The sequence below is a fragment of the Xiphophorus couchianus genome, chromosome 11 (genome assembly GCF_001444195.1).
Source record: "Xiphophorus couchianus chromosome 11, X_couchianus-1.0, whole genome shotgun sequence".
Taxonomy (NCBI): Eukaryota; Metazoa; Chordata; class Actinopteri; order Cyprinodontiformes; family Poeciliidae; genus Xiphophorus; species Xiphophorus couchianus.
Genome location: NC_040238.1, coordinates 31,637,154 through 31,660,739, shown reverse-complemented (window position 1 = coordinate 31,660,739; position 23,586 = coordinate 31,637,154). Strand labels below are relative to the sequence as shown.

The following is a 23,586-nucleotide window of genomic DNA, read 5'->3' as shown; positions in this document are numbered from 1 at the left end:
TCAGACTACCAGCACAGTAGAGATACAAAACTGTCTCATTACCCTGCAAATAGTCAAGATAGTTTGGATGTATTTTTATTTCTTTCCTACTTACGGAAAGTTTCTGTTTATATTATAGGTCTGTGGTGCATTTCTATACTAAAGAAAGAGATATACACAACGAGATATCAACATTCATGGAAAAACCTTACATAACCTTGTATTAAAGCAGAAAATATGGCGGCCACTATAAGAAAGGCTTACAGTATTCAATTATGCCGCATGAACTGATCAGTACAATATTGCGGGAGAAAGCAAAACCTTTTGCAAGGGAACGCAAAAGAAAAAAATTCCCCATGTCCCCTAGAGCAGCGATCCCCAACCTTTTTGGTCGCGCGGACTGGTCAGCCCTTTGCAATTTTGCTGCGGACCGGGGGGGGGTGTGCAGTGAACCCTCGTTTTTCGCGGGCTTACGTTCCAAAAAGAACCCGTGATAGGCGAAATTCTCGAAGTAGTAACCTTTATTTATTTTTTTTTTTACAATTATTATACAATGAAATATTCCACAATACATTGAAACCAAAGAACAAAACCTTTTTACAGGCCCAAGCATTTGTTTAACAAATAAAAAGTACTGTATAAACATTTTTTTTTTTTACAAATAACTACTGTACTGTAAAATAATAATTTTAATATGAACTGAAGGCGGATTCCCGTGCCCGAATTGCGGAGATCAGCGCCGCCCCACCGAGACCTGAGTTATTGGATTAGAATGGGAGAAAATAAACAATGATTATGAAAAAAAAACAAAACAAAGTACAGTAGGACAAATAGTGACTCACGTGTACACTGCCTGGCCAAAAAAAATGTCGCCACCTAGATTTAACTAAGCAAATAGGTACAACCCTCCTATTGGATAAGTACTGCATAGGCGATTATTTTTCAGCTGGCAACAAGTTATTTAACCCCAGCTGATGCAATGAGTAACTCCTCATTTCTTAAACAACCATGGCAAAAGACACATCCTTAGGCCTGTCGCGATAAACGATAAATCAATTAATCGTACGATAAATTAAAACTATCAACCTCATTTTAATTATCGGCTTTATCGTCTCTTCCGGCCTTTTCCTCTTTCTGTTGATGACACTGAATTAAAAAAGGCTCAACTCCGGTGCTCTCCACTGACCCTCCCTTCCTCATTTCCTTAGTGTAAAGCCCAGCGCAGACGACACGATCTTAGCCGACAGAAATCCTAGGTATAACGGTTCGATCGGGTTCGGTCCTGCCGTGTGGTGTCCAACAATGGGCACAAAATAATGACTACAAGTTCAGTGAACTAATTTTAAAACCAGACATCAATCAATGCTTTACTACAATCTACCTGCAATGCATGTGGCTAGTGTCAGCGTAAAGTCCTGACTGAATGAAAATCATTATAACCTATTTACGTCACCTTAACGAAGAACAACTGAAAAGTTACCGGGTTTATCAACTGCGGTAGTAATTTCGCTCCAACTCCTCTCCTTGTCATTTCTATATTCTTTGCACGAAATGTTGAATAAACATTAATGTTGTTTCCACATATCATCTCCAATGTCAGCTGGAATTCGGGTTGAACAGTGTCAGCTGTGTGGGATTCCCCTCTGTAATTTCCCCTCAGAAAGCTGGAGGAGAATCTGCGCTTTCTGATTGGCTACCTGTCACATTCAACAGGCTGCATTAAGCTCCCAGTCGGAAAACCCGATTTAGATCGGAGTGGCCACAACATCTACCGTAACACACCACACACTACAGGATGAGCGCTTACGAAATCGTAAGCAACAATCTTAGAACGCCTAACACTCTAAGATTGTCGTAAGGGGAAAATCGGGGCAAAAAATTGTGTAGTGTGAACTATTGCATCACGTAGTCGATGTGCCCATCTTCTCTATTTAAATCTAATTATTACTGAAGGGCAACATAATATACAGACTTCATAATCTGCACTCTTTTGGTTGAAAGCAGTATTTATTTCCACTTTGGCTTTATGTTGTTTAGGTTTTATTCAAGTACATTTTTTATTAATGGAGACCGAGAATCCATTTTATTTTTGTTTTTGGTTGTTTTGTTTATTTTGTTTATCAATTCCAGCGTTAAGTGTACAAAGGTCTTCAAACAATATTATCGTTTATCGTAATTATTTTTGAGACAATTAATCGCTCAGCAAAATTTGCTATCGTGACAGGCCTACACATCCTGTGGTCGTGGAAAAGTCTGTTTAAGAAGGGTCAAATCATTGGCATGCATCAAGCAGAGAAAACATCTAAGGAGATTGCAGAAACTACTAGAATTGGGTTAAGAACTATCCAACGCATCATTAAAAACTGGAAGGATGGTGGGGAACCATCGTCTTCCAGGAAGAAATGTGGTCGGAAAGAAATCCTGAATGATCGTGATCGGCGATTACTTAAACATTTGGTCAAATCAAATCGAAGAAAAACAACAGCAGAACTCAGGAGTATGTTTAATTGTGAACGCAAAAGCATTTCCACACACACAATGCGAAGGGAACTCAAGGGGTTGGGATTGAACAGCTGTGTAGCCGTAAGAAAACCTCTAATCAGTAAGGCTAACCAGAAAAAAAGGCTTCAGTTTGCTAGGGAGCATAAAGATTGGACTCTGGAGGAATGGAAGAGGGTCATGTGGTCTGATGAGTCCAGATTTACCCTGTTCCAGAGTGATGGGCGCATCAGGGTAAGAAGAGAGGCAGGTGAAGTGATGCACCCATCATGCCTAGTAGATACTGTACAAGCCTGTGGGGGCAGTGCTATGATCTGGGGTTGCTGCAGTTGGTCAGGTCTAGGTTCAGCAACATTGTCTGCCCAAAGAATGAGGTCAGCTGACTACCTGAATATACTGAATGACCAGGTTATTCCATCAATGGATTTTGTCTTCCCAAATGGAACGGGCATATTCCAAGATGACAATGCCAGGATTCATCGGGCTCACATTGTGAAAGAGTGGTTCAGGGAGCATGAGACATCTTTTTCACACATGGATTGGCCACCACAGAGTCCAGACCTTAACCCCATTGAGAATCTTTGGGATGTGCTGGAGAAGGCTTTGCGCAGTGGTCAGACTCTCCCATCATCAATACAAGATCTTGGTGAAAGATTAATGCAACACTGGATGGAAATAAATCTTGTGACACTGCAGAAGCTTATTGAAACAATGCCACAGCGAATGCGGGCTGTAATCAAAGCTAAAGGCGGTCCAACAAAATATTAGAAAGTGTGACGATTTTTTGGTGGCGACTTTTTTTTTGGCCAGGCATTTCACTGCTCTTCTGACTGAGCCGCTGCATCCTGACTCCGCTCTGTAGCGTTTTTTTTTTTCTTCTAAAGCCCGCGGTGCAGGTGTGTTTTTCGAGAGAAGAACATAGTTATCGGTAGCTGTTGTTGCTCTTTTTTTTCTGAGCAAAAAGGTTCTTATAAACCGACATGCCACCATCGATTATGTTAAATCTGGCAAGGTGTTTTACGTACGTGTACATCTTAAAACGCAACATTGTTGACACACAGGTAGACAAGAAGCGGAGAGACTGTTTAGCCAATCAGAATGCAGAACACAATGCACGACGCAAATCCGTGAAGCAGCGAGACCGTGAAAGGTGAACCGCGAAATAGCGAGGGTTCACTGTACTCCGATGTTGTTTTGTTGCTCATTCTGCTGCAAGTTGGCTCAATTTTGACTTGCAAGACGTAACCGGTAAAATCCGGTTTAGGATTTTCAAAATAAAAGATCCGGAAGCAGTTCATTATTTCTTGCGCGGCCCGGTACCAATTGGTCCATGGACCGGTACCGGTCTGCGGCCCGGTGGTTGGGGACCACTGTCCTAGAGGACTCCGTAAATTTTCTTTAGACTTAGAGTTAGGCTTAGACTTCTTTTATTGTTGTTGCCCAAAGACACAGCAATGAAATTGGTAATGAAATGTCATTTCTTGGCCACCAGAGCACGCAGAAAAAAACCTCTCAAAAAATAATACTGTATGTTGCTAAATAAACAAAATTTAGCATTTTCAGACAGCCTTAGTGATGGGATTGTTGAACAATCTGATGGGCAACAGTTTTTGACTCAACTGCTTTTGACAGTTGAGTCAAAAACAGACTCAATTGTTTTTGAGTCTGGCTGTTCTACAGCAGTCATAAATGCACTAAAGGAAACTTTTCAGGGGGTGGCAGCAGGGAAGTCTGGATACAAGGATGGAAAAACAAAGACATAAATGGTGAATTGAGAGTTTAGCAGAGAAAAGGAGCATGTATGTAAGCGATAGCTAGAAAAAGGTTAGAATTGTTGCTATTTTGTTTTTATTTAAAACTACATGTACATCATTTGAATTGTTACACATCCAAAGACTACAAAACCAAACATTTTGAGAGAAACTCAAAAAGGTTCAACACAGTAAAATCTTAAGTGCTCCACAAAATTATGATCAACAAATTTTACTGCTTAAAAAAAGCATTAGAATATCGCCTAAAAAGTTTACATTATTAGTTTTTCAATAATAATGGCTGATTATTGGTGATTGGCGAAAAAAGATTGGTGATACTTTTTAAAAAAATTTAATCCCCTCCTGGATGTAGTCAAAACCAGCTGGATGATCAGAATCCCTGATTTTTCTCCCCAGAAACCGGACCGCTTTAAACTGGCCCCAGAAATGGACACATACGTGTCAGACTTTCTGCAGGGCTGTCGGGACTCTGACAAACAGCTGGCGGTCATGGTGAGCTTCTCCTCACTGACCAACAACGGTTACCCCGTGGTGCCGACAGTGTGGCGGGTGGTGCAGCACCTGGAGCCGGCGGCTCTGCGGAGCTACGTGGACTGGCTCAAAGGGACGTTCCTGCAGCCTCAGCCAGACCGTCTGCTGGACTTCAGCACCCGCAAGCAGAAAGACAAGAGCAAAGAGCAGTGAGCCTTTATTCAAATGTAAATATGTTAGATAATATCTCTCTCTTCTTGTAATTACTCTGATGTTCTCTTGTTTAGGAAAGAGAGCTCGATATTCCGCCTGAGGAAGTGGATTATCGCTCGCCTCGCCTCGATCATCGACAACCATCAAGTGAAGAAGCATGAGGATCTTATCATGGATGTGGCCAGGTGAGACCAGCGTTTTAAGCTGCATGCACACAGCAAAGAAATGCCATCCACATCCATTTATTTTGCCCATATGCAACCTATAGTATATCTGACTTTTTGACTTCAGTCTAGATAGATTTTATTACAGACTCAGAGTTCAAATTACATAAAAAAGAAAACAAAGATGATTAAAGAATAAAAGTACAATAACCCCCCCGACTCCTAACCATTCAGAAGGCAATCATACCAATGTCTCCAGAGTAGATGAGTATTTTACTGCACTATATTTAACATTAGTCAACAGTAGGATAATTCTAGTATTAGACTCGTTTAAACGACAAATAAATTTATACATAAGCTTTCTTAAAACAGCCATCAAAGTTCTGACGCGAGCAGATACAAACAGTTCACTGGCACTGGTCCATCTGGGTTTATTTAACAAAAGTGTTAATGCATCATTATAAGCCACCTTCAATCTTTGAAGAGTGGCTTTTTTTAAAATTTCACCACAAATGTGCAGTATACAGTGATGTACAATATGACCTAAACAAGTTCAGTTTCACTTCATCAGAACAGAATCCAAACGTACGGACAAGCATATTTGCCTGACTGTATAACATTCAAACCTGACGGTAAATGTCCTCATTATCAGACAGATGGTCTGTCAACACATGGCCAAGATATTTTACTTCATTTGAGACATTCAATAAAATCCCCGACAGTTTGAAATTTAGAAATACTCTATTTTTGTCCTCTTTAGTGCGACAAATCAAGATGATACTTTTTGATGGATTGAATTTTACATCAAGTAATTCACCATATGCTGAACAGACATTAAGCAGCTCCTGAAGACCAGCTGAACTTGGACTAAAAACCACTATGTCATCAGCATACATTAAATGATTAATAATAGTATCACCAACCATGCAGCCAGTTCTACACAGGTTTAGCTGCTTAGAGAGGTCATTCATATAAAAATTAAACAAAATAGGAGATAAAATGCTTCCTTGTCTGACTCCATTGCCGACACGAAAGGATGAAGACACACAGTTGTCCTATTTCACCTGCATAGTTTGATTAGCATAAAAATAGGACAGACCTCTTGCTATATATTTGGGCACACCAGCTTGGCACAATTTTAAAAATAGTTTTCTATGATTTACACGATCAAAAGCCTTAGTGGCATCTAAAAAGCACAGAAAAAACGTAGAATTTTTGCTGTTATAATTATTCAATAATTCTTTTAGGCCATATATACACCTATCAGTGCCATGTTTGGACTTGAACCCAAATTGATTGTCTGTAGACATAACTATCTTTGCAAATTTTGGCAAAAGAATTAGTTCAAAAACTTTAGACCAGGGGTCTCAAACTCCAGTCCTCGAGGGCAGACTGGAGTTTGAGACCTGCAGTTTTTAGATGTGCCACAGGTACAAAACGCTGGAATGAAATGGCTTAATTACCTCCTGCTTGTGTAGATCAGTTCTCCCAGCCTTACTAATGACCTAATTATTCTATTCAGGTGTGGTGCCGCAGAGGCACATCTAAAAGTTGCAGGACTGCGGCCCTCGAGGACTGGAGTTTGAGACCCCTGCTTTAGACAGTGTACAGTCATGGCCAAATGTTTTGAGAATGATTCAAATGTTAATATTTACAAAGTCTACTGCTTCAGTTTTTATAACAGCAATTTGCATATACTCCAGAATGTTATAAAGAGCGATCAGCGTAACAGCAATTAATTGCAAAGTCAATATTTGCCTAGAAAATGAACTTTATCCCCCAAAACACATTTCAACTTCATTGCAGCCCTGCCTTAAAAGGACCAGCTAACATTGTTTCAGTGATTGCTCCATTAACACAGGTGTGGGTGGTGATGAGGACAGGGCTGGAGATCAATCTGTCATGATTAAGTAAGAATGACACCACTGGACACTTTAAAAAGAGGCTGGTGCTTGGCATCATTGTTTCTCTTCTGTGAGCCATGGTTACCTCGAAAGAAACACGTGCAGTCATCATTGCACTGCACAAAAATGGCCTAACAGGAAAGAAAATCGCAGCTAGAAAGATTGCACCTCAGTCAACAATCTATCGCATCATTAAGAACTTCAAGGAGAGTGGTTCCATTGTTGCCAAAAAGGCTCCAGGGCGCCCAAGAAAGACCAGCAAGCGCCAGGACCGTCTCTTAAAAGTGTTTCAGCTGCGGGATCGGGCTACCAGCAGTGCAGAGCTTGCTCAGGAATGGCAGCAGGCAGGTGTGAGTGCATCTGCACGCACTGTGAGGCGGAGACTCTTGGAGCAAGGCCTGGTCTCAAGGAGGGCAGCAAAGAAGCCACTTCTCTCCAGGAAAAACATCAGGGACAGACTGATATTCTGCAAAAGGTACAGGGAGTGGACTGCTGAGGACTGGGGTAAAGTCATTTTCTCTGATGAATCCCCTTTCCGATTGTTTGGGACATCTGGAAAACAGCTTGTTCGGAGAAGACAAGGTGAGCGCTACCACCAGTCTTGTCTCATGCCAACTGTAAAGCACCCTGAAACCATTCATGTGTGGGGTTGCTTCTCAGCCAAGGGAGTCGGCTCTCTCACAGTCTTACCTAAAAACACAGCCATGAATAAAGAATGGTACCAGAATGTCCTCCGAGAGCAACTTCTCCCAACCGTCCAAGAGCAGTTTGGTGATGAACAATGCCTTTTCCAGCATGATGGAGCACCTTGCCATAAAGCAAAGGTGATATCTAACTGGCTCAGGGAACAAAACATAGAGATTTTGGGTCCATGGCCTAGAAACTCCCCTGATCTTAATCCCATTGAAAACTTGTGGTCAATCATCAAGAGACGGGTGGACAAACCTAGGAATTCTGACAAAATGTAAGCATTGATTGTGCAAGAATGGACTGCTATCAGTCAGGATTTGGTCCAGAAATTGATTGAGAGCATGCCAGGGAGAATTGCAGAGGTCCTGAAGAAGAGGGGTCAACACTGCAAATACTGACTTGCTGCATTAACTCATTCTAACTGTCATTAAAAGCTTTTGTTACTCATAATATGATTGCAATTGTATTTCTGTATGTGATGACAACATCTGACATACACACATAAAAACCAGAGGGCAGCAGATCATGTGAAAATATAATATTTGTGTCATTCTCAATACTTTTGGCCATGACTGTACTAGCTAGGGCTATAGGTCTATAGTTATCAGAGCTGCCAATTTTACCAGCTTTGTTTTTTTTAATCACTGTCCTTTTATTGAGTTTTTTCCTTTTATACATACAGTTTGTGAATGCAAAAAAGTGTTAATCCAACGCAGAAATAAAATAATACACACAAAAAAATTAATGCCTACAAAGCAATCCCATTTAGCCCACCCAGGTCACTGCCCGGTAGGTCCACGCACTGCATTCCTATCCTTGACAGAAATGGAACACATTTTAATAAAATTAGTTAACTTAATTAATCTGGAGAATTATTGTATGTTTTGAATGAGTCAAGAAAGGGCCCCCATGTTTTTTCAAATTTACCAGTTGAGTGTTAAAGAGAGCATCTAATTCTTTCCAGTTTCAAACACAACATTTTGTCACAGAGCCACTGCTTGTGAGTTGGAGGAGCAACACCCTTCCATCTGGTCAGAACGGTTCGCCTTGCTAACAGTGAGCAAAATGCCAGTGCCTATCGTTTAGAGGCTGGTAAAGGCAGCCCCTCACCACTGAAACCAAAGAGAGCCAAGAGAGGACCAGATGTTACCACCACTCCGGCCAACCCGGACATTGTATGGAAAACATTTGTCCAGAACTGACCAAGAGCGGGGCAGGACCAGTACATATGGACCAGTGTGGCTATGGCAGTTTTGCATTTGTCACAGTATGGGGTGACTTCTGGATAGAAACGAGATAGTTTGCTTTTGGAGAGATGGGCTCTATGTACTACGTATTTTGAACTGAGTGAGACAATGGCGCGCACACAGAGATGTTGTATTCACCAGTTTTAGTATAGAGTCCCATGTCTCATCCAGTATAGTCATATTCAAGTCTTCTTCCCATGAAGTTTTAAGTTCAGGTGAGGAGGTCTCTTTCATATTCAACATTTTATTATAAAGCCACAAAACCAGCCCTTTACGAGTCAGGTTCAATAATAGGACGGTTTCCAACAGTGTATGCTCTGTCGGGGAAACTGAGCCTGATAAGTGAGACTGAATAAAGTTTCTGGTTTGCAAATATCTAAAAAAATGGAATTTAGGTAAACCATATTTATGGCTAAGTTCCTCAAAGGATGCCAAATTCTTCTCTATGAAAAGGTCCCTAAAATAAGTAAGCCCCCTCCGATGCCACTCTAGGAACACTCCATTCTGAACAGATGGTTTAAAAAATGGTTAAGTGCACTTAAGAGGGAAAAATTGTGAAGTTTAAAGTATTTCCTAAACTGGCCCCATATTTTCAGCGAGTGTTTCACTACACGGTTTAAAATAGGGTTAGATGAAAAGAGTGATAGTGGGGAACAGAGCACGGCCGGGATGGATAGATTGTTACCACTTCGTAGTTCCATAGCCACCCAGTCAGGACAGCCACCCAGGTTATAGTAAAAATACCAAAACACTAAGCATCTACGATTGGCGGCCCAATAATAAAACCGGAAATTGGGGGAGGCAACCCCCCCCGCTGCTGTTTAGGTTTTTGAAGTTGTAATTTATTAAGCCTTGGGCGTTTACCCTGCCAAATGAAAGATGAAAGAGTCAAGTCTAGCTCATTAAAAAAAGTATTAGGAATAAAAATAGGTAATGCCTGAAAGAGATATAGAAATTTGGGTAGTATATTCATTTTAATTGAGTTGATACGTCCCACAAGGGACATGGAAAAGGGCGTCCACTCTGTGAGGGATCCCTTCACTTGGTTCAACAGTTGAATCAAATTCTCTTTGAACAGGTTTTTATGTTTTTTTGTCACTGTGATACCAAGGTATGTGATTTTTTGTCTTTCAATTCTGAACAGCAGATTAGCTAAATCTGACATATTAACTTTATTACCTAAGGGGAAAAACTCACTTTTGGTGAGGTTCAGCTTATACCCAGAAATCTGACCAAATTGGCTAAATATATCGAGAGCAAAAGGCAATGAGGTTGATGGTTTGGAAATATAAAGTAAAAGGTCATCTGCATAAAGATGACCTTTTACATATGACATATGGACACTTTATGTTCCATATCATTCCTCCAAATGCTGGATATCTCTTTACTGGTTTTAAGTGCAATGGCGAGGGGCTCTATGGCCAGATTAAAAAGCAGGGGGCTAAGAGGACAGCCCTGACGGGTGCCTCTTTGTAATTTAAATGGTTTTTGTGGTCTGAAAATTGGTACGAACCGTAGCAGACGGTTGCTGGTATAATAGTTTAATCCATTAAATGAAGTTTCCTCAAAAGCCAAATCTATTCAGGACTGCAAAAAGATAATCAAATTCAACCCTGTCAAAGGCTTTTTCAGCGTCCAAAGAGACAACACACTCAGCCGAATCTGGGGCACTAGAATAAACGATATTAAGCAGTCTTCTAACATTAAAATATGAGTGCCGACCTTTAATGAAGCCTGTTTGGTCTTTTGAAATAACCGATGGTAAAACTGTTTCAAGTCTACGGGCAAGAATTTTGGCTAAGATTTTGACATCTGTATTTAGAAGGGAGATAGGTCTGTATGAGGTGCATTCCACTGCCCTTTTTTGAATTAAGTGTGATACAAGCTTGGTAAAATGATTGAGGAAGGGATCCTTGTTTAAAACAATCAGTAAGGGTGGAGCTGAGCTGCACAGAGAGTAAGTCTGAGAATTGTTTGAAAAATTCCGAGGGAAGACCATCCGGTCCTGGGCATTTGCCAGATTGCATTGAGGCTATTGCTAGGGAGACTTCTGACTGGGAGATGGGTTCATCTAACTTGTTCTTAAGTTCTGGTGAAATTACAGGGATGTGAAGTTTAGCTAGGAAATCATCAGTCATGTTAGAATTGCTCTGTGATTGTGAGCTGTAGAGCTCCTCATAAAAGTCCCTGAATGCATCATTAATTTGACCGTGATCTGTGACTATACTGCCATCTTGTTTTCGAATTCTAGAATGTCTTGCCCGACGGCCCTTGAGCATGGTTGCTAATAGTTTATCGGGTTTGTCGCCATGCACATACAATTTGGATTTGTTGTGTAAAAGCAGGCGTTCAGATGAGTGTGTTGTCAATAGATCAAGCCTTGTTTTAAGTTCAACACGCCTTTTGAACTGTTCAGGACACTGATTCAGAGCATATTTTACATCAACCTCTTTGATTTGTTGAATTAGGTTGTTCTGTTCATAGGTGGCCTGTTTTTTAATTTTGCCTGAATAGGCAATAATCCGGCCTCTAATGTAGGCCTTAAAAGCATCCCATACCACAAGGCTGGAGGTCTCTTGGGAAGAGTTAGTAGCAAAAAAGACATGTATCTCATCTTGAATAAACTTAAAGTTTTCATCCGACAGCGGGGTTGAATTGAAACGCCATGGTCCAGTTCTTAGGGGGAGGTGAGGAAGGGACAGGGACAAAGTGAGTGGGGCATGGTCTGAAATAACTATGCTTTGATAGTCACAGGAACATATCTGCTGCAGCCATTTAGCATCTGTAATAAAATAATCGATTCTTGAATAGGTTTTGTGTACATGTGAGACGTACGTACGAGTACTCTCTCTTGTCAGGATTTAAAGTACGCCACACATCACACAGCCCGTACTCGGATAGAAAGGTTTGGATGACAGATGCAGACTTGCTTATGACATTACTTTTAAGGGATGAGCAGTCCAAAGCTGGGTCCAGCCAACAGTTGAAATCACCCCCTAGGACCAGTGAATATTTTATTAATGTCAGGTAGGAAAGAAAATAGTTGTTTAAAACAACTATGTTGTGCCTTGCAGTTTCCCACTTACTATAATAAATCTGCCATGTTTATCAGCCACCACATTATCGGCCTCAAACGGAGTGTTCTGGCAGATCAGTATAGAGACCCCTCGTGCCTTAACTTGAAAATGGGAGTGAAAACATTGTCCCCTCCAGCATGCCAGGAGACGACCCCCGTCCGAGCTCCTGATGTGAGTCTCCTGCAGAAACGCCACATCCGTATTAAATCGTTTAATATGGGAAAAAAACGTCTTTCTCTTCACTGGGTGGTTTAAACCTTTGACATTCCAACTTAAAAAATTTACTCGTATGATTTCAGTTTGCGTGTTACCCTACTTTGATGTGTGATAGCAGTATGGCAGGCAGAGACTGAAACAAAAGAGGTGAAGATAAGTTACAGTACCCTGCGAGACCCCTGGCTGTGACCTTAGCCTCTCCCATACCTCCCCCCCCCCCTCCCCAAACATAAACAGCTCCCAAACAAAAAACAACAATGTGGCAGCAAGCTCTTCAAAATTAACATTCTCAGAGATCCAATTTTCCAGTAACTAACAACCTCGGAATAAGAAAAAGCAGAACTACCTATAGCAAACTAACCACTGCTCCTAGTGGGCATGGAGTAGGCATAGACGCCCCACATTGATATAAATTTTGGAGACATAGTTTACTGACCTTCATGAACACCATAGGAAAATAGTAATGCAATAAAATTTAAAGCAACCACAAGAAATGGCATGGAAAGAGGCTCCAGACACTGTTGGGACAGAACAAACATGTATTACCAGCTTTGTTTTTAATCACAGGAAGTAGAAGAACATTCATCAAGGTTTCAGGAATAAAACCATGCATAATAAAACCAGTGAAACACAAGGCAAGAAGAGGGACTACCCCTGAACTGGCAAATTTGAAATATTCAGCTGAAATAAGATCCATTCCTATAGATTTATGTACAGACAATTCTTTAATTGCTTGATAGACCTCGTGTGTTTTGATAGTTTCTACAGTACTAACCTTGTCAACCTGAAAGGGTTCACTCAGTACACAGGTAAATAACTTGCTGTAGTGGTGTTGTCAAAAATCTACAATCATATTCACCCCAGAAACACCATCCACAGTGCAAGGGAGGGAGGATTTACTATTATTGATAGTTTTAATCTCTTTCCAAAAGGTTTTTGTATCCTTACTGATAAGCTTTTTTTGCCAAGGAATCAGCCCTCATGGTTTGCTCATTCTGTCTAATGAAGCATAGTTCATATTTGTATTTTGCATTAGACAACTTTTTATATTCAAATATAGGGCCCTACCTAGGTTTACCTGCTAGAGCCCAAGAAGTAGTAGCTTCGCGGGCTTCACTGTGGAATTTAGACACATATGTGTTCCAGCCTGGTCTATTTTTAACCTTTACAATACTTTTAATTGAAGTGCTACTGGGAAGCTAGCTCCCAGTAGCGCTTCAATATAATCCAGTTATATTGGTTATAGAACCAATATAACTGGAATCCAACTAACTGACATAGGTGGAATATTAGAGCAGTTGCAGTCTGTGCAAGTAACTGCCTCTCTTGATAAATTAATGGTAGATAACAATTGATCAGTTTGGGCATAGTAACGGGCTACTTGTTCAGTAGATAAAGAAGACCAGTCTATATGTGTCTGATTTTGAATACTGTTCTTATTTACAGTTGCAGGTACATGATCAAATCTAATTGATACCTCGAAGGGGATGTGATCAACAGTGGACACATTGTATAAGATATTAATACACTGCTCAAAAAAATAAAGGGAACACTTAAACAACACAATATAACTCCAAGTAAATCAAACTTCTGTGAAATCAAACTGTCCACTTAGGAAACAACACTGATTGACAATCAATTTCACCTGCTGTTGTGCAAATGGAATAGACAACAGGTGGAAATTATTGGCAATTAGCAAGACACACTCAATAAAGGAGTGGTTCTGCAGTTGGGACCACAGACCACTTCTCAGTACCTATGCTGTCTGGCTGATGTTTTGGTCAGTTTTGAATGTTGGTGGTGCTTTCACACTCGTGGTAGCATGAGATGGACTCCACAACCCACACAAGTGGCTCAGGTAGTGCAGCTCATCCAGGATGGCACATCAATGCGAGCTGTGGCAAGAAGGTTTGCTGTGTCTGTCAGCGTAGTGTCCAGAGGCTGGAGGCGCTACCAGGAGACAGGCCAGTACACGAGGAGACGTGGAGGAGGCCGTAGGAGGGCAACAACCCAGCAGCAGGACCGCTACCTCCGCCTTTGTGCAAGAAGGAAAAGGAGGAGCACTGCCAGAGCCCTGCAAAATGACCTCCAGCAGGCTACAAATGTGCATGTGTCTGCACAAATGGTTAGAAACCGACTCCATGAGGATGGTATGAGGGCCCGACGTCCACAGATGGGGTTTGTGCTCACAGCCCTACACCGTGCAGGACGCTTGGCATTTGCCAGAGAACACCAGGATTGGCAAATTTACCACTGGCGCCTTGTGCTCTTCACAGATGAAAGCAGGTTCACACTGAGCACATGTGACAGAGTCTGGAGACGCCGTGGAGAGCGGTCTGCTGCCTGCAACATCCTTCAGCATGACCGGTTTGGCAGTGGGTCAGTAATGGTGTGGGGTGGCATTTCTTTGGAGGGCCGCACAGCCCTCCATGTGCTCACCAGAGGTAGCCTGACTGCCATTAGGTACCTAGATGAGATCCTCAGACCCATTGTGAGACCATATGCTGGTGCGGTTGGCCCTGGGTTCCTCCTAATGCAGGACAATGCTAGACCTCATGTGGCTGGAGTGTGTCAGCAGTTCCTGCAAGATGAAGGCATTGAAGCTATGGACTGGCCAGCCCGTTCCCCAGACCTGAATCTGATTGAGCACATCTGGGACATCATGTCTCGCTCCATCCACCAACGTCACACCACAGACTGTCCAGGAGTTGGCGGATGCTTTAGTCCAGGTCTGGGAGGAGATCCCTCAGGAGACCATTCGCCACCTCATCAGGAGCATGCCCAGGCGTTGTAGGGAGGTGATACAGGCACGTGGAGGCCACACACAATACTGAGCCTCATTTTGACTTGTTTTAAGGACATTACATTAAAGTTGGATCAGCATGTAGTGTTATTTCACTTTAATTTTGTGTGTGGCTCCAAATCCAGGCCTCCATTGGTTAATAAATTTGATTTCCATTGATGATTTTTGTGTGATTTTGTTGTCAGCACATTCAACTTTGTACAGAACAAAGTATTCAATGAGAATTTTTCTTTCATTCAGATCTAGGATGTTATTTGAGTGTTCCCTTTATTTTTTTGAGCAGTGTATATATCAAAGCAGCATGAGCATCTGCTGTTGATACAATGGTCCAACCAAGATGTAGTATGCCAGGCTTCACTTATATAAGTGTAACTTGCAGCTGGCAAAAGTTCTTTACTTGACAATATTAAATTAAAATCTATACAAAAATTTATCAGATGTGGGCGTAACGTGATGGCGTAGGTGTTAGCGCGACCCATATTTGGAGGCCTTGAGTCCTCGACGCGGCCGGCGCGGGTTCGACTCCCGGACGCGACGACATTTGCTGCATGTCTTCCCTCCTCTCCTTCCCCATTCCTGTCAGCCTACTTTCGTAAAAGGGACACTAGAGCCCACAAAAGACCCCCTGGAGGGGTAAAAAAAAAAAAATTTAATCAGATGTTTAGCAAACAGCGAGTTTTTATCTGAGATGTCTGCATTCATGTCACCCATAACATAAATACTTTTTGGCTTCTCATTTTGCATAAAAGAGCTAATATAAGCAAGTTTACTAAGGTATTCTTCTTCATTATGATGACATTCATATGGAGCATAGACATTTAAAATAATAAATTCTTTGTCATTCTGTTTCACATGTACTGCAATACACCAATCCACACCTAATCTCATGACATTTATCACTGAGTCCAGGCTTTTTTTCCATAATATAGCCACCCCTCCTGGTATCCTTCCTCTCTTAATTCCCAAACTGAGATCAGTAGTAGATTCTCCAGCACCCAGGAAACTGTCATTGATAGTTAGTCCTTTTAAATCCTGTTTGGCTAAAAATGTTTCTTGCAAGCACAAGATGCAACAACTGGTCGACAACCAAACGGTGAGCTTTATCATCTGCTCTCTGCCCTAAGTGCAGGCCATGACAGTTGTAAGAGATGACTTTAATGTCCATAATATTTATGACTTTGTGCTCACGCCAGCAATAGGCGCGCCTATGTCTATGGAAGAAAGGGTAGCATTTACGCCGATGATAGTTTCGCGTGGCTCATAAAACCTTCTCACAATGGTTCCCTCAGGCCAGAGCTCTGGGTTGTACATGACAGCCACCTCACTACATTCGGCAGAAACCTTGAATGAGGCGTACCTGGTATTAACAGAACTGATTCTCTGGCATGTTACATTATGCCCAAGTTTGGTTTTAAGATAAACACATAGTGTTTCCGCTTCCAAGTCAGGTGAGAATTTAGAGGCAAAAACACTCAGCAGTTTTGTTTTCACCATTTTGATGTTCCTTGTGGCTCCTGTACCAACAATAGTTTGGCCAGCTTTCCTGTGTCCCAGTGAAGGGCCGGAGTGAGTTGTCGTCTTCACAACCGTGGGACCTTTGGGCTGTCGGTGGTGCTGTTTCACGACCTGGCTCCACTTAGGAGATCCCGGAGATGGCGTAGTTTCTCCGGTACACACCGCTGGAGTATCTCCCTTTACAGTTGAGAGAGAATCCCCCTCCAGACCTTGAAGATGGTGTTCCATATCCAGGTCAATGTTCAAATCCATGTCCGCCGCACCCTTCTCCTTCACCGGTACAGATCGGCTTTTGCATCCTTGATCGGTGCATTGTTCTAGAGCAGACACCCGGCTTCGCAGGTCTGCCATAACATCGTGAAGACCTTGACTTACTTCAGCCTGAGCTTGAAGTGTTTGCTTCCTGGCAGATACTGCAACGTGGAGCTGTTTTGCGTAGCAAGCCGCAGACAACCATGTTGGTAAAAGTCACAGGAGGCAACTCATCCAAGTAATGGGACACAAGTCTAGGAATTTTGTCCCGGTATTCATTTAGCACTTTGAGGCAGGCCTTCACATTGTTGATATCCTATTGTGCTCCTTTATACGAGATGTTATGCTGAGAAGAAGTGCAGAGCTCATACAGCGTCTTCTTTGATGTTTCTATCCAGTCTGAGTCAAAAGTGTTGACGGCCAACAAAACAATCTCATCCTGGCAAAGAGTCTTGAGTTTGATAGAAAGAAAGTGTAAAAATTCATCCTCCACGATAATTTTATCCTCAACAGTTTTATATATGCATGGTCTGAACCGCCAAATTCCAGTCTTTTCTCCCCTCCGCCCAAAAAATCAGATCTGTGCCACTTCTATATGTGGAACTAATTCGGACACATAACGATTGTTTTCAAAGCACTTGCACTCTGAACAGTCATGTCATTTTTATCCAACTTTTATGCCATTGATTTGAGACATGTCATAATTAGTAGTGGGCATAAATAAACATAAATAGTTTTTCATCATAATTTTTATCGTTACCACAATGGTGTTGCCCTGGACTCTTTTTGGGAGAGATCATCTCAAATGATCATTAAACCAAGTTAGAATCATCAGTCCAATGTATTAAAGCCAAATAAGTGTTAACATTGTTTTGGAACAACAGAGAAATAGTTTGCCATTACCACGGGCTAATTTTACCATTGGAGTCAATCCTAAACAAAAGGCCGTTGTTATTGCCTTTGTTTTATTAGCTTCCTTCATCTTGTTATGATCTTGTGACAATACTGTCGGCTCCCATTGCTGAAGAACTTAATCTACACATTATTACTTCTGTAAACGATGCACTGCTGTGCAACGTGAATGTTCTTCTTCTGCGCATGCGTACACTGTTCACACAACAGTCTCATTGAGGTCAAGTTTAATTACTAGTATGAATGACCATGCAAAACCAGATCTGATTTCAGCAAAATATCCGAATTGAGCATCAAAATGTAGCTCCTAGCCAGCAACATTCAAGTCCTCTGTAAAGCTGAAGAGAAGTCACTGAGTTTGTTTTGTCTTTTTTTCCAGGTTTGTCTTTTTCCATGCTTTCTTCAGCGCCAAGAAGGCTACTACCTCGGATATTGCAGAGACGAGCGAAAATCTTTCCATCCCACTGGATGACGAAACCAGAGGAGCCCTTGTTAATTCATTCTTTGGGTTAGACAGTTTTATTCCAACATTTATTTATTGCAGTAGTTTTGTTTTTTTGAAACCAAAAAGAAGGAAAAGTTTATCTTGGAATAACCTCGGAGAGAGATTTTGAGTTCAAGAAAAACATTCATTTATGTTCCATTTATGTTAACCTGCACCAATACAAGGAAAGCAACAATTAGGGCTGAAAAGATTAATTGTAATTATTTGGATTACTGAAAAGGTTCTCAACTAATTTAGTATTCGATTATTGGCTACTAGAATGTACAGACTCAGAAAAGTCAATTTCCAGAAAGAATGACACTCAGAGAAGTATTTATGCCAAAACTGTATAAAAAAATTTAAATTTTACATTTAAGATAAAAAAAAAAAAAACCTTTGTCTGTAAATATGTCCTACCCAGAACTTAAGTGGCATAGTTTTTGCTTCACCGTTGTTTTTTTCTGCTATAAATTGAGAGCACACATTTTCAGCCTGCAACCTCCACCACCCACCATGTAGGGAGTTGGTTGGGTGAACAAACTCCTGCTTAATGGACCTTACCAAGCTCTACCCATAACCGACCCATGTGACCGCAAGTCTCACAAACAAAGCCTCCAAGCTCGTTGTTTCTATGTAAACATGACTCGATTAGTGCATCATTTCTTTTCTTTTTTTTTTTTTAAATCCCTCCAGGGGGTCTTTTGTGGGCTCTAGTGTCCCTTTTATGATAGTAGGCTGACAGGAAACGGGGAAGGAGAGGGGAGAAGACATGCGGCAAATGTCGTCGGGTCCGGGAGTCGCCGGCTGCGTCGAGGACTCAAGGCCTCCAAATATGGGTCGCGCTAACCTCTACGCCACCACGCACGCCCGATTATTGCATCATTTCTACCAGATTTTCACAATATATCAGCTACTACAATGGACAGAGGAACTAACAAGTTTATGTCATCATCTGGGAGAAGGTTACTGGTTTCTCAGTCACAAGCTGGTTGCAAACCTGAGGCCAGCAGGTGTCAGTCAGTTATGGTAGATCTGAAATTTGGTTTGATGACCTCAATATGAGAAGCTACAGACTGACAGGAGGAACCAAAGAGCTTTGTAAAGGTAAAGGCAAATCTTCTGAAGTTGAGATATAATTAACTTAATTTCACATAATTACTGCGGTAGAAGCCATTTGTTTGTTAAAATTTTATGAAATATATTTGTTCTATTTGATGTTTGTTGTGAATGATGTATACTCACAAACAAACTAGGAAATTAGTCCAACGTTTAGAAACTATAGCGGCTGTAATGAGCCACAGCAAAGGGAAACAAAGGTAAAATAACCCGAACAGGTGATCAACTCAAAACCACTCCTACCTTTTTACTCTCTCTCTCTCTCTTTGTAGTTTTTTTTTTCCCCAAAATTTATTTATGCTTTAACATGAGGTACAGTGTAAAGGCAATGCAATGGTTATATAGTTACAGTGTACCTTTAAATACAAACATAATTGTGCTAGAACAAGCCCAATTATACTCACATATATACACCTACACAAAATACATAAAATGGATCAAGTCAAAGTAAGCATATTGCGTTAGCGGACAGAAACAGATATATCATAAGATAAACAAAATAAAAAAGGACCACAGTACTAAATATATGTAAATTTCTTTCCCTCAACCCATACAAACACACACTCGAAAAACGAGAGAAAAAAAATAAATAAATAAATAAAATAAAAAAAAATAAAAAATCAGGTGCCAGGGGATACTTCTGTTAATGTATCAACCAAACTTAACTCAAGGAAGAAGATGAAAGAAAGAGAAATATTGATACGAATAATAAACATCAGCTACATAAAGTAGGTACTACCTTATCAGTCGGGAATATTAGGGAAATTAATCTTTCTAAGGGTTCTTAATAAGGGGCTCCACAAACCCAAAAATCTCGTAGAAGAGCCTCTTAAAGTAAAACGGATTTTCTCAAGTTTAATGAAATACAGTGTATCTCTAAGCCAGTGGGTATATCATGGAGGTTGAGGCGACTTCCATTTTATTATAATCACTCTCCGTGCCAAAAAAGTCAAGAAAGCCAAGGAGGATTTCTGAAAGGAGGACAGGGTGGACTGTGGAGGTTCAACTCCAAACAAAGCAGTCAAGGGGTCAAGCTCCAATTTCTTGTCAAAAATATCTGACAGAATAGCAAAAACTTTGGACCAATAGTTAGAAAGCTGAGGGCAAAGCCAGATAGTATGGATCAAATTGGCTGGAGAATGTTGGCATCTATCGCAGGCAGGAGAAACGTTGGTGTAAAACTTGGCCAGACGTGCTTTAGTATAATAAGTGCGATACACAAGTTTGCATTGAATTAAATTATGTCTGGCACAAATAGAGGACTTATGCACCAATGACAGGATTAGTGTCCAAAGATCCTCTGAAATGGTCTGTCCAAGGTCTTCCTCCCAAAGTGATCTATAGGAATTCAGGGTTTGTGGGCGTAGAAGCGTGATTTGATTGTAAATAAAAGATATGGCTCCTTTCAATTTGACAGTAGGTTTTAGAAAAATTTCTAAAGGTGAATCTTTGGGAAGGTTGGGAAAATCTGAATAAGTAGAGCGGACAAAGCTGCGCACTTGCAAGTATCTAAAAAAATGATGGCGCGGGATACCAAACTTTTCAGAGATTTGTTGGAATGAGGCAAAAGTATTATCAATATACATATCATGAAAAGTTGAAATTCCTGTTCTCCGCCACGACAGGAAGATACCATCTGTGAGAGACGGCTGAAAGGTATGATTTGAAGCTATAGGGGAATAGACATAAAGAGATTGCAAGCCAAAATGCCGTCTGAATTGCATCCACAGCCTCAAGGATGCATCAACTAGTTTATTAGAAGTATAAGGTTTAGTTGAGGACTGTAATGGTGAATGTAGTAAGGCTGCCAAGGACACAGGTTTTACAGAGTTGGCCTCCATAACAAGCCAAGCTGGAGAAGAAGGGCTATCTGACTGGAGCCAATATCTAAAAAGTCTAATATTTGAAGCCCAATAATAATATCTAAAATTTGGCAAGGCCATCCCCCCAAGCCTTTTAGGTCTTTGTAAGAATTGAGTGCGTATACGAGGGGCCTTCCCATTCCAGAGAAATTTGGTAATTATACTATCGAGTTTGCTAAAAAAGGACCGTGAGAGAAAGATAGGAATGCACTGAAATAGGTAGGAAAAACGTGGAAGGATGTTCATTTTGATTGAATTAACCCGAGCAACCAACGAGAGGCCAAGCATCGACCAACGATCAAAGTCCTCCTTAACATGCACTAATAAAGGAGAAAAGTTAGCTTTAAAAAGATCCTCGTATTTAGATGTAACCTGGATTCCTAAATAGGTAAAGCTCTGGTCTATGACCTTAAATGGTAATGTGTGCAGTGGGTAACTCTTGGCTAAGGCATTAGCTGGGAGTAATTCACTTTTGCTGAGGTTTAATTTATAGCCTGACAGCTGCCCAAATTTATCAAGTGTGGCAAGTACAGCAGGAATAGAAATATTCAAATTAGAAATGTACAAAAGAAGATCATCAGCATATAAAGAGACCTTTGTTTCCGTACCATTCCTCTTAATACCTATAATACTTGTATTACATCTAAGCGCAATTGCGAGGGGTTCAATTGCCAAAGCAAATAATAAGGGACTCAGTGGGCAGCCTTGGCGAGTAGAGCGACTGAGGCGAAAATAGTCAGATTGAGTATTATTTGTCCTAATCGATGCATATGGGTCAGAGTAAAGTAACTTAATCCACGACAGAAAATTTTCCCCAAAGCCAAATTTCTTAATCGAGTAGAATAAATATGTCCACTCCACTCTGTCAAAGGCCTTTTCAGCATCTAAAGATATCACAACTTCTTGAGTACTGACAGAGGGTGGGCTGTAAATTACATTAAAGAGTTGTCTTATGTTGGAAAAGGAGTTCCTATTTTGTACAAATCCGGTCTGATCTATCCCAACCACAGTGGGAAGCACTGTTTCTAGTCTTAGAGCTATTGTTTTTGCTAGCAATTTAAAGTCAACATTAAGTAAACTTATCGGGCGATAGGAAGAGCAGAGTTGAGGGTCTTTGCCTTTTTTAGCCAGTAGAGTAATAACTGCCTGATTAAGGGTCTGTGGTAGACATCCAGAGGTTAAAGATTCGTTGTATACCTCTAAAAGTAGTGGAGAAAGCTTGTCCCAAAATATTCTATAAAACTCACAAGGGTACCCATCAGGGCCTGGACATTTACCCCCCTGCAGGGCCTTAACTGCCTCAGTGAGTTCGGAGATTACAATAGGTCTCTCAAGATCGTCGGCTACACCCTGATTAATGGTGGGAACTTCCAAATTGTTAAAAAAGTTATCAAAGTCGGTTACAGAAGGAGTACATTCTGAGGAGTATAATGACCTATAGAAATCCTTGAAGGCCAAATTAATTTCCATTGGGTCAGTTGTGATGCCTTGGGTAGTTTGGATCTGAGAGATGTGGCGAGAGGCTGACACTCGTCGAATTTGGTGAGCCAGGAGTTTACCAGCCTTATCTCCATGTTCGTAAAACTGGGCACCAGATTGAAGTAGCAGCTCAGTACTCTCTTTGTAGTTTAAGCATACCTGTTACCGTGGCAACTGCCTGCGCCCCGCAAGACGAGCAAAGATTACGTTAAAAACATAACATTCAGTCCGTGACGATATCAAGTTTCCAGGCTTGATATTTATTTCTTGATTATTAATCAGTGCTTCCCTGAACACAGCCATGGTTGATTGACTAGCTGTATTTGGTGCTAGAGTGGCTAACACGAGTAACAGTTTAGTCCAAAGCCTTTTCTGCTAAATAAAATCTTTAGTGTATGCCAGATACAGTACACATTGCATATTGATCTGTTTAGCTAACGTAAGACTGTGTAGCAGACAGGCTTCAAGGTGTAGAAGTTGTATCAGTTCTGTCATTATGCTGTACTTGGCTAACGAGAAGCGTGTGTTTGTGAGACGGCCACGCATGTGACCACGTAGAATGGGCATCAGCCATTGAAAAGCGGCCCCTCTGGTAAGGTCATGTCAGAAGGCTGCTAGTGATCAGTAGCACACTGCTAGTGGATGTTAGTGTAACATGGAGCAGAAAGTTGTTGTTTCTGCTTACATCCAGTTGGTGGTGCAGGTTGCTGCAATGGATAGTAGCCACACAGGTACACCTGTAAAACACTTTCATTCTATTGGCTGAGAGGTTGCCAGTCAACGGTGCATTTTTGTTCCAGAAGCAAGCAGAAAATGTTAACTAAACGAGCAGAGAGCTCTGCAAGAGCGCGAGGAGAAATATTTGAGTACATGCGTTACAAGTTTTGAGAACAAAAGACATGAAATCCTGCTTTTAGACTGAAAATGTGTG

At 41.2% G+C, this 23,586-nt stretch overlaps 1 protein-coding gene across 2 annotated transcripts in view; it reads left to right on the top strand.

Annotated features, from left to right (window-relative positions):
* mybbp1a (MYB binding protein (P160) 1a) overlaps positions 1 to 23,586 on the top strand; it is a 74,192-nt gene that overhangs the window by 14,126 nt on the left and 36,480 nt on the right. For both annotated transcript variants that reach the window (XM_028032481.1, XM_028032482.1), the window contains exons 9-11: positions 4,647 to 4,930; positions 5,009 to 5,119; positions 18,094 to 18,222. In XM_028032481.1, coding sequence (XP_027888282.1) covers positions 4,647 to 4,930; positions 5,009 to 5,119; positions 18,094 to 18,222 — 524 coding nt within the window. The remainder of the gene's footprint in view (positions 1 to 4,646; positions 4,931 to 5,008; positions 5,120 to 18,093; positions 18,223 to 23,586) is intronic.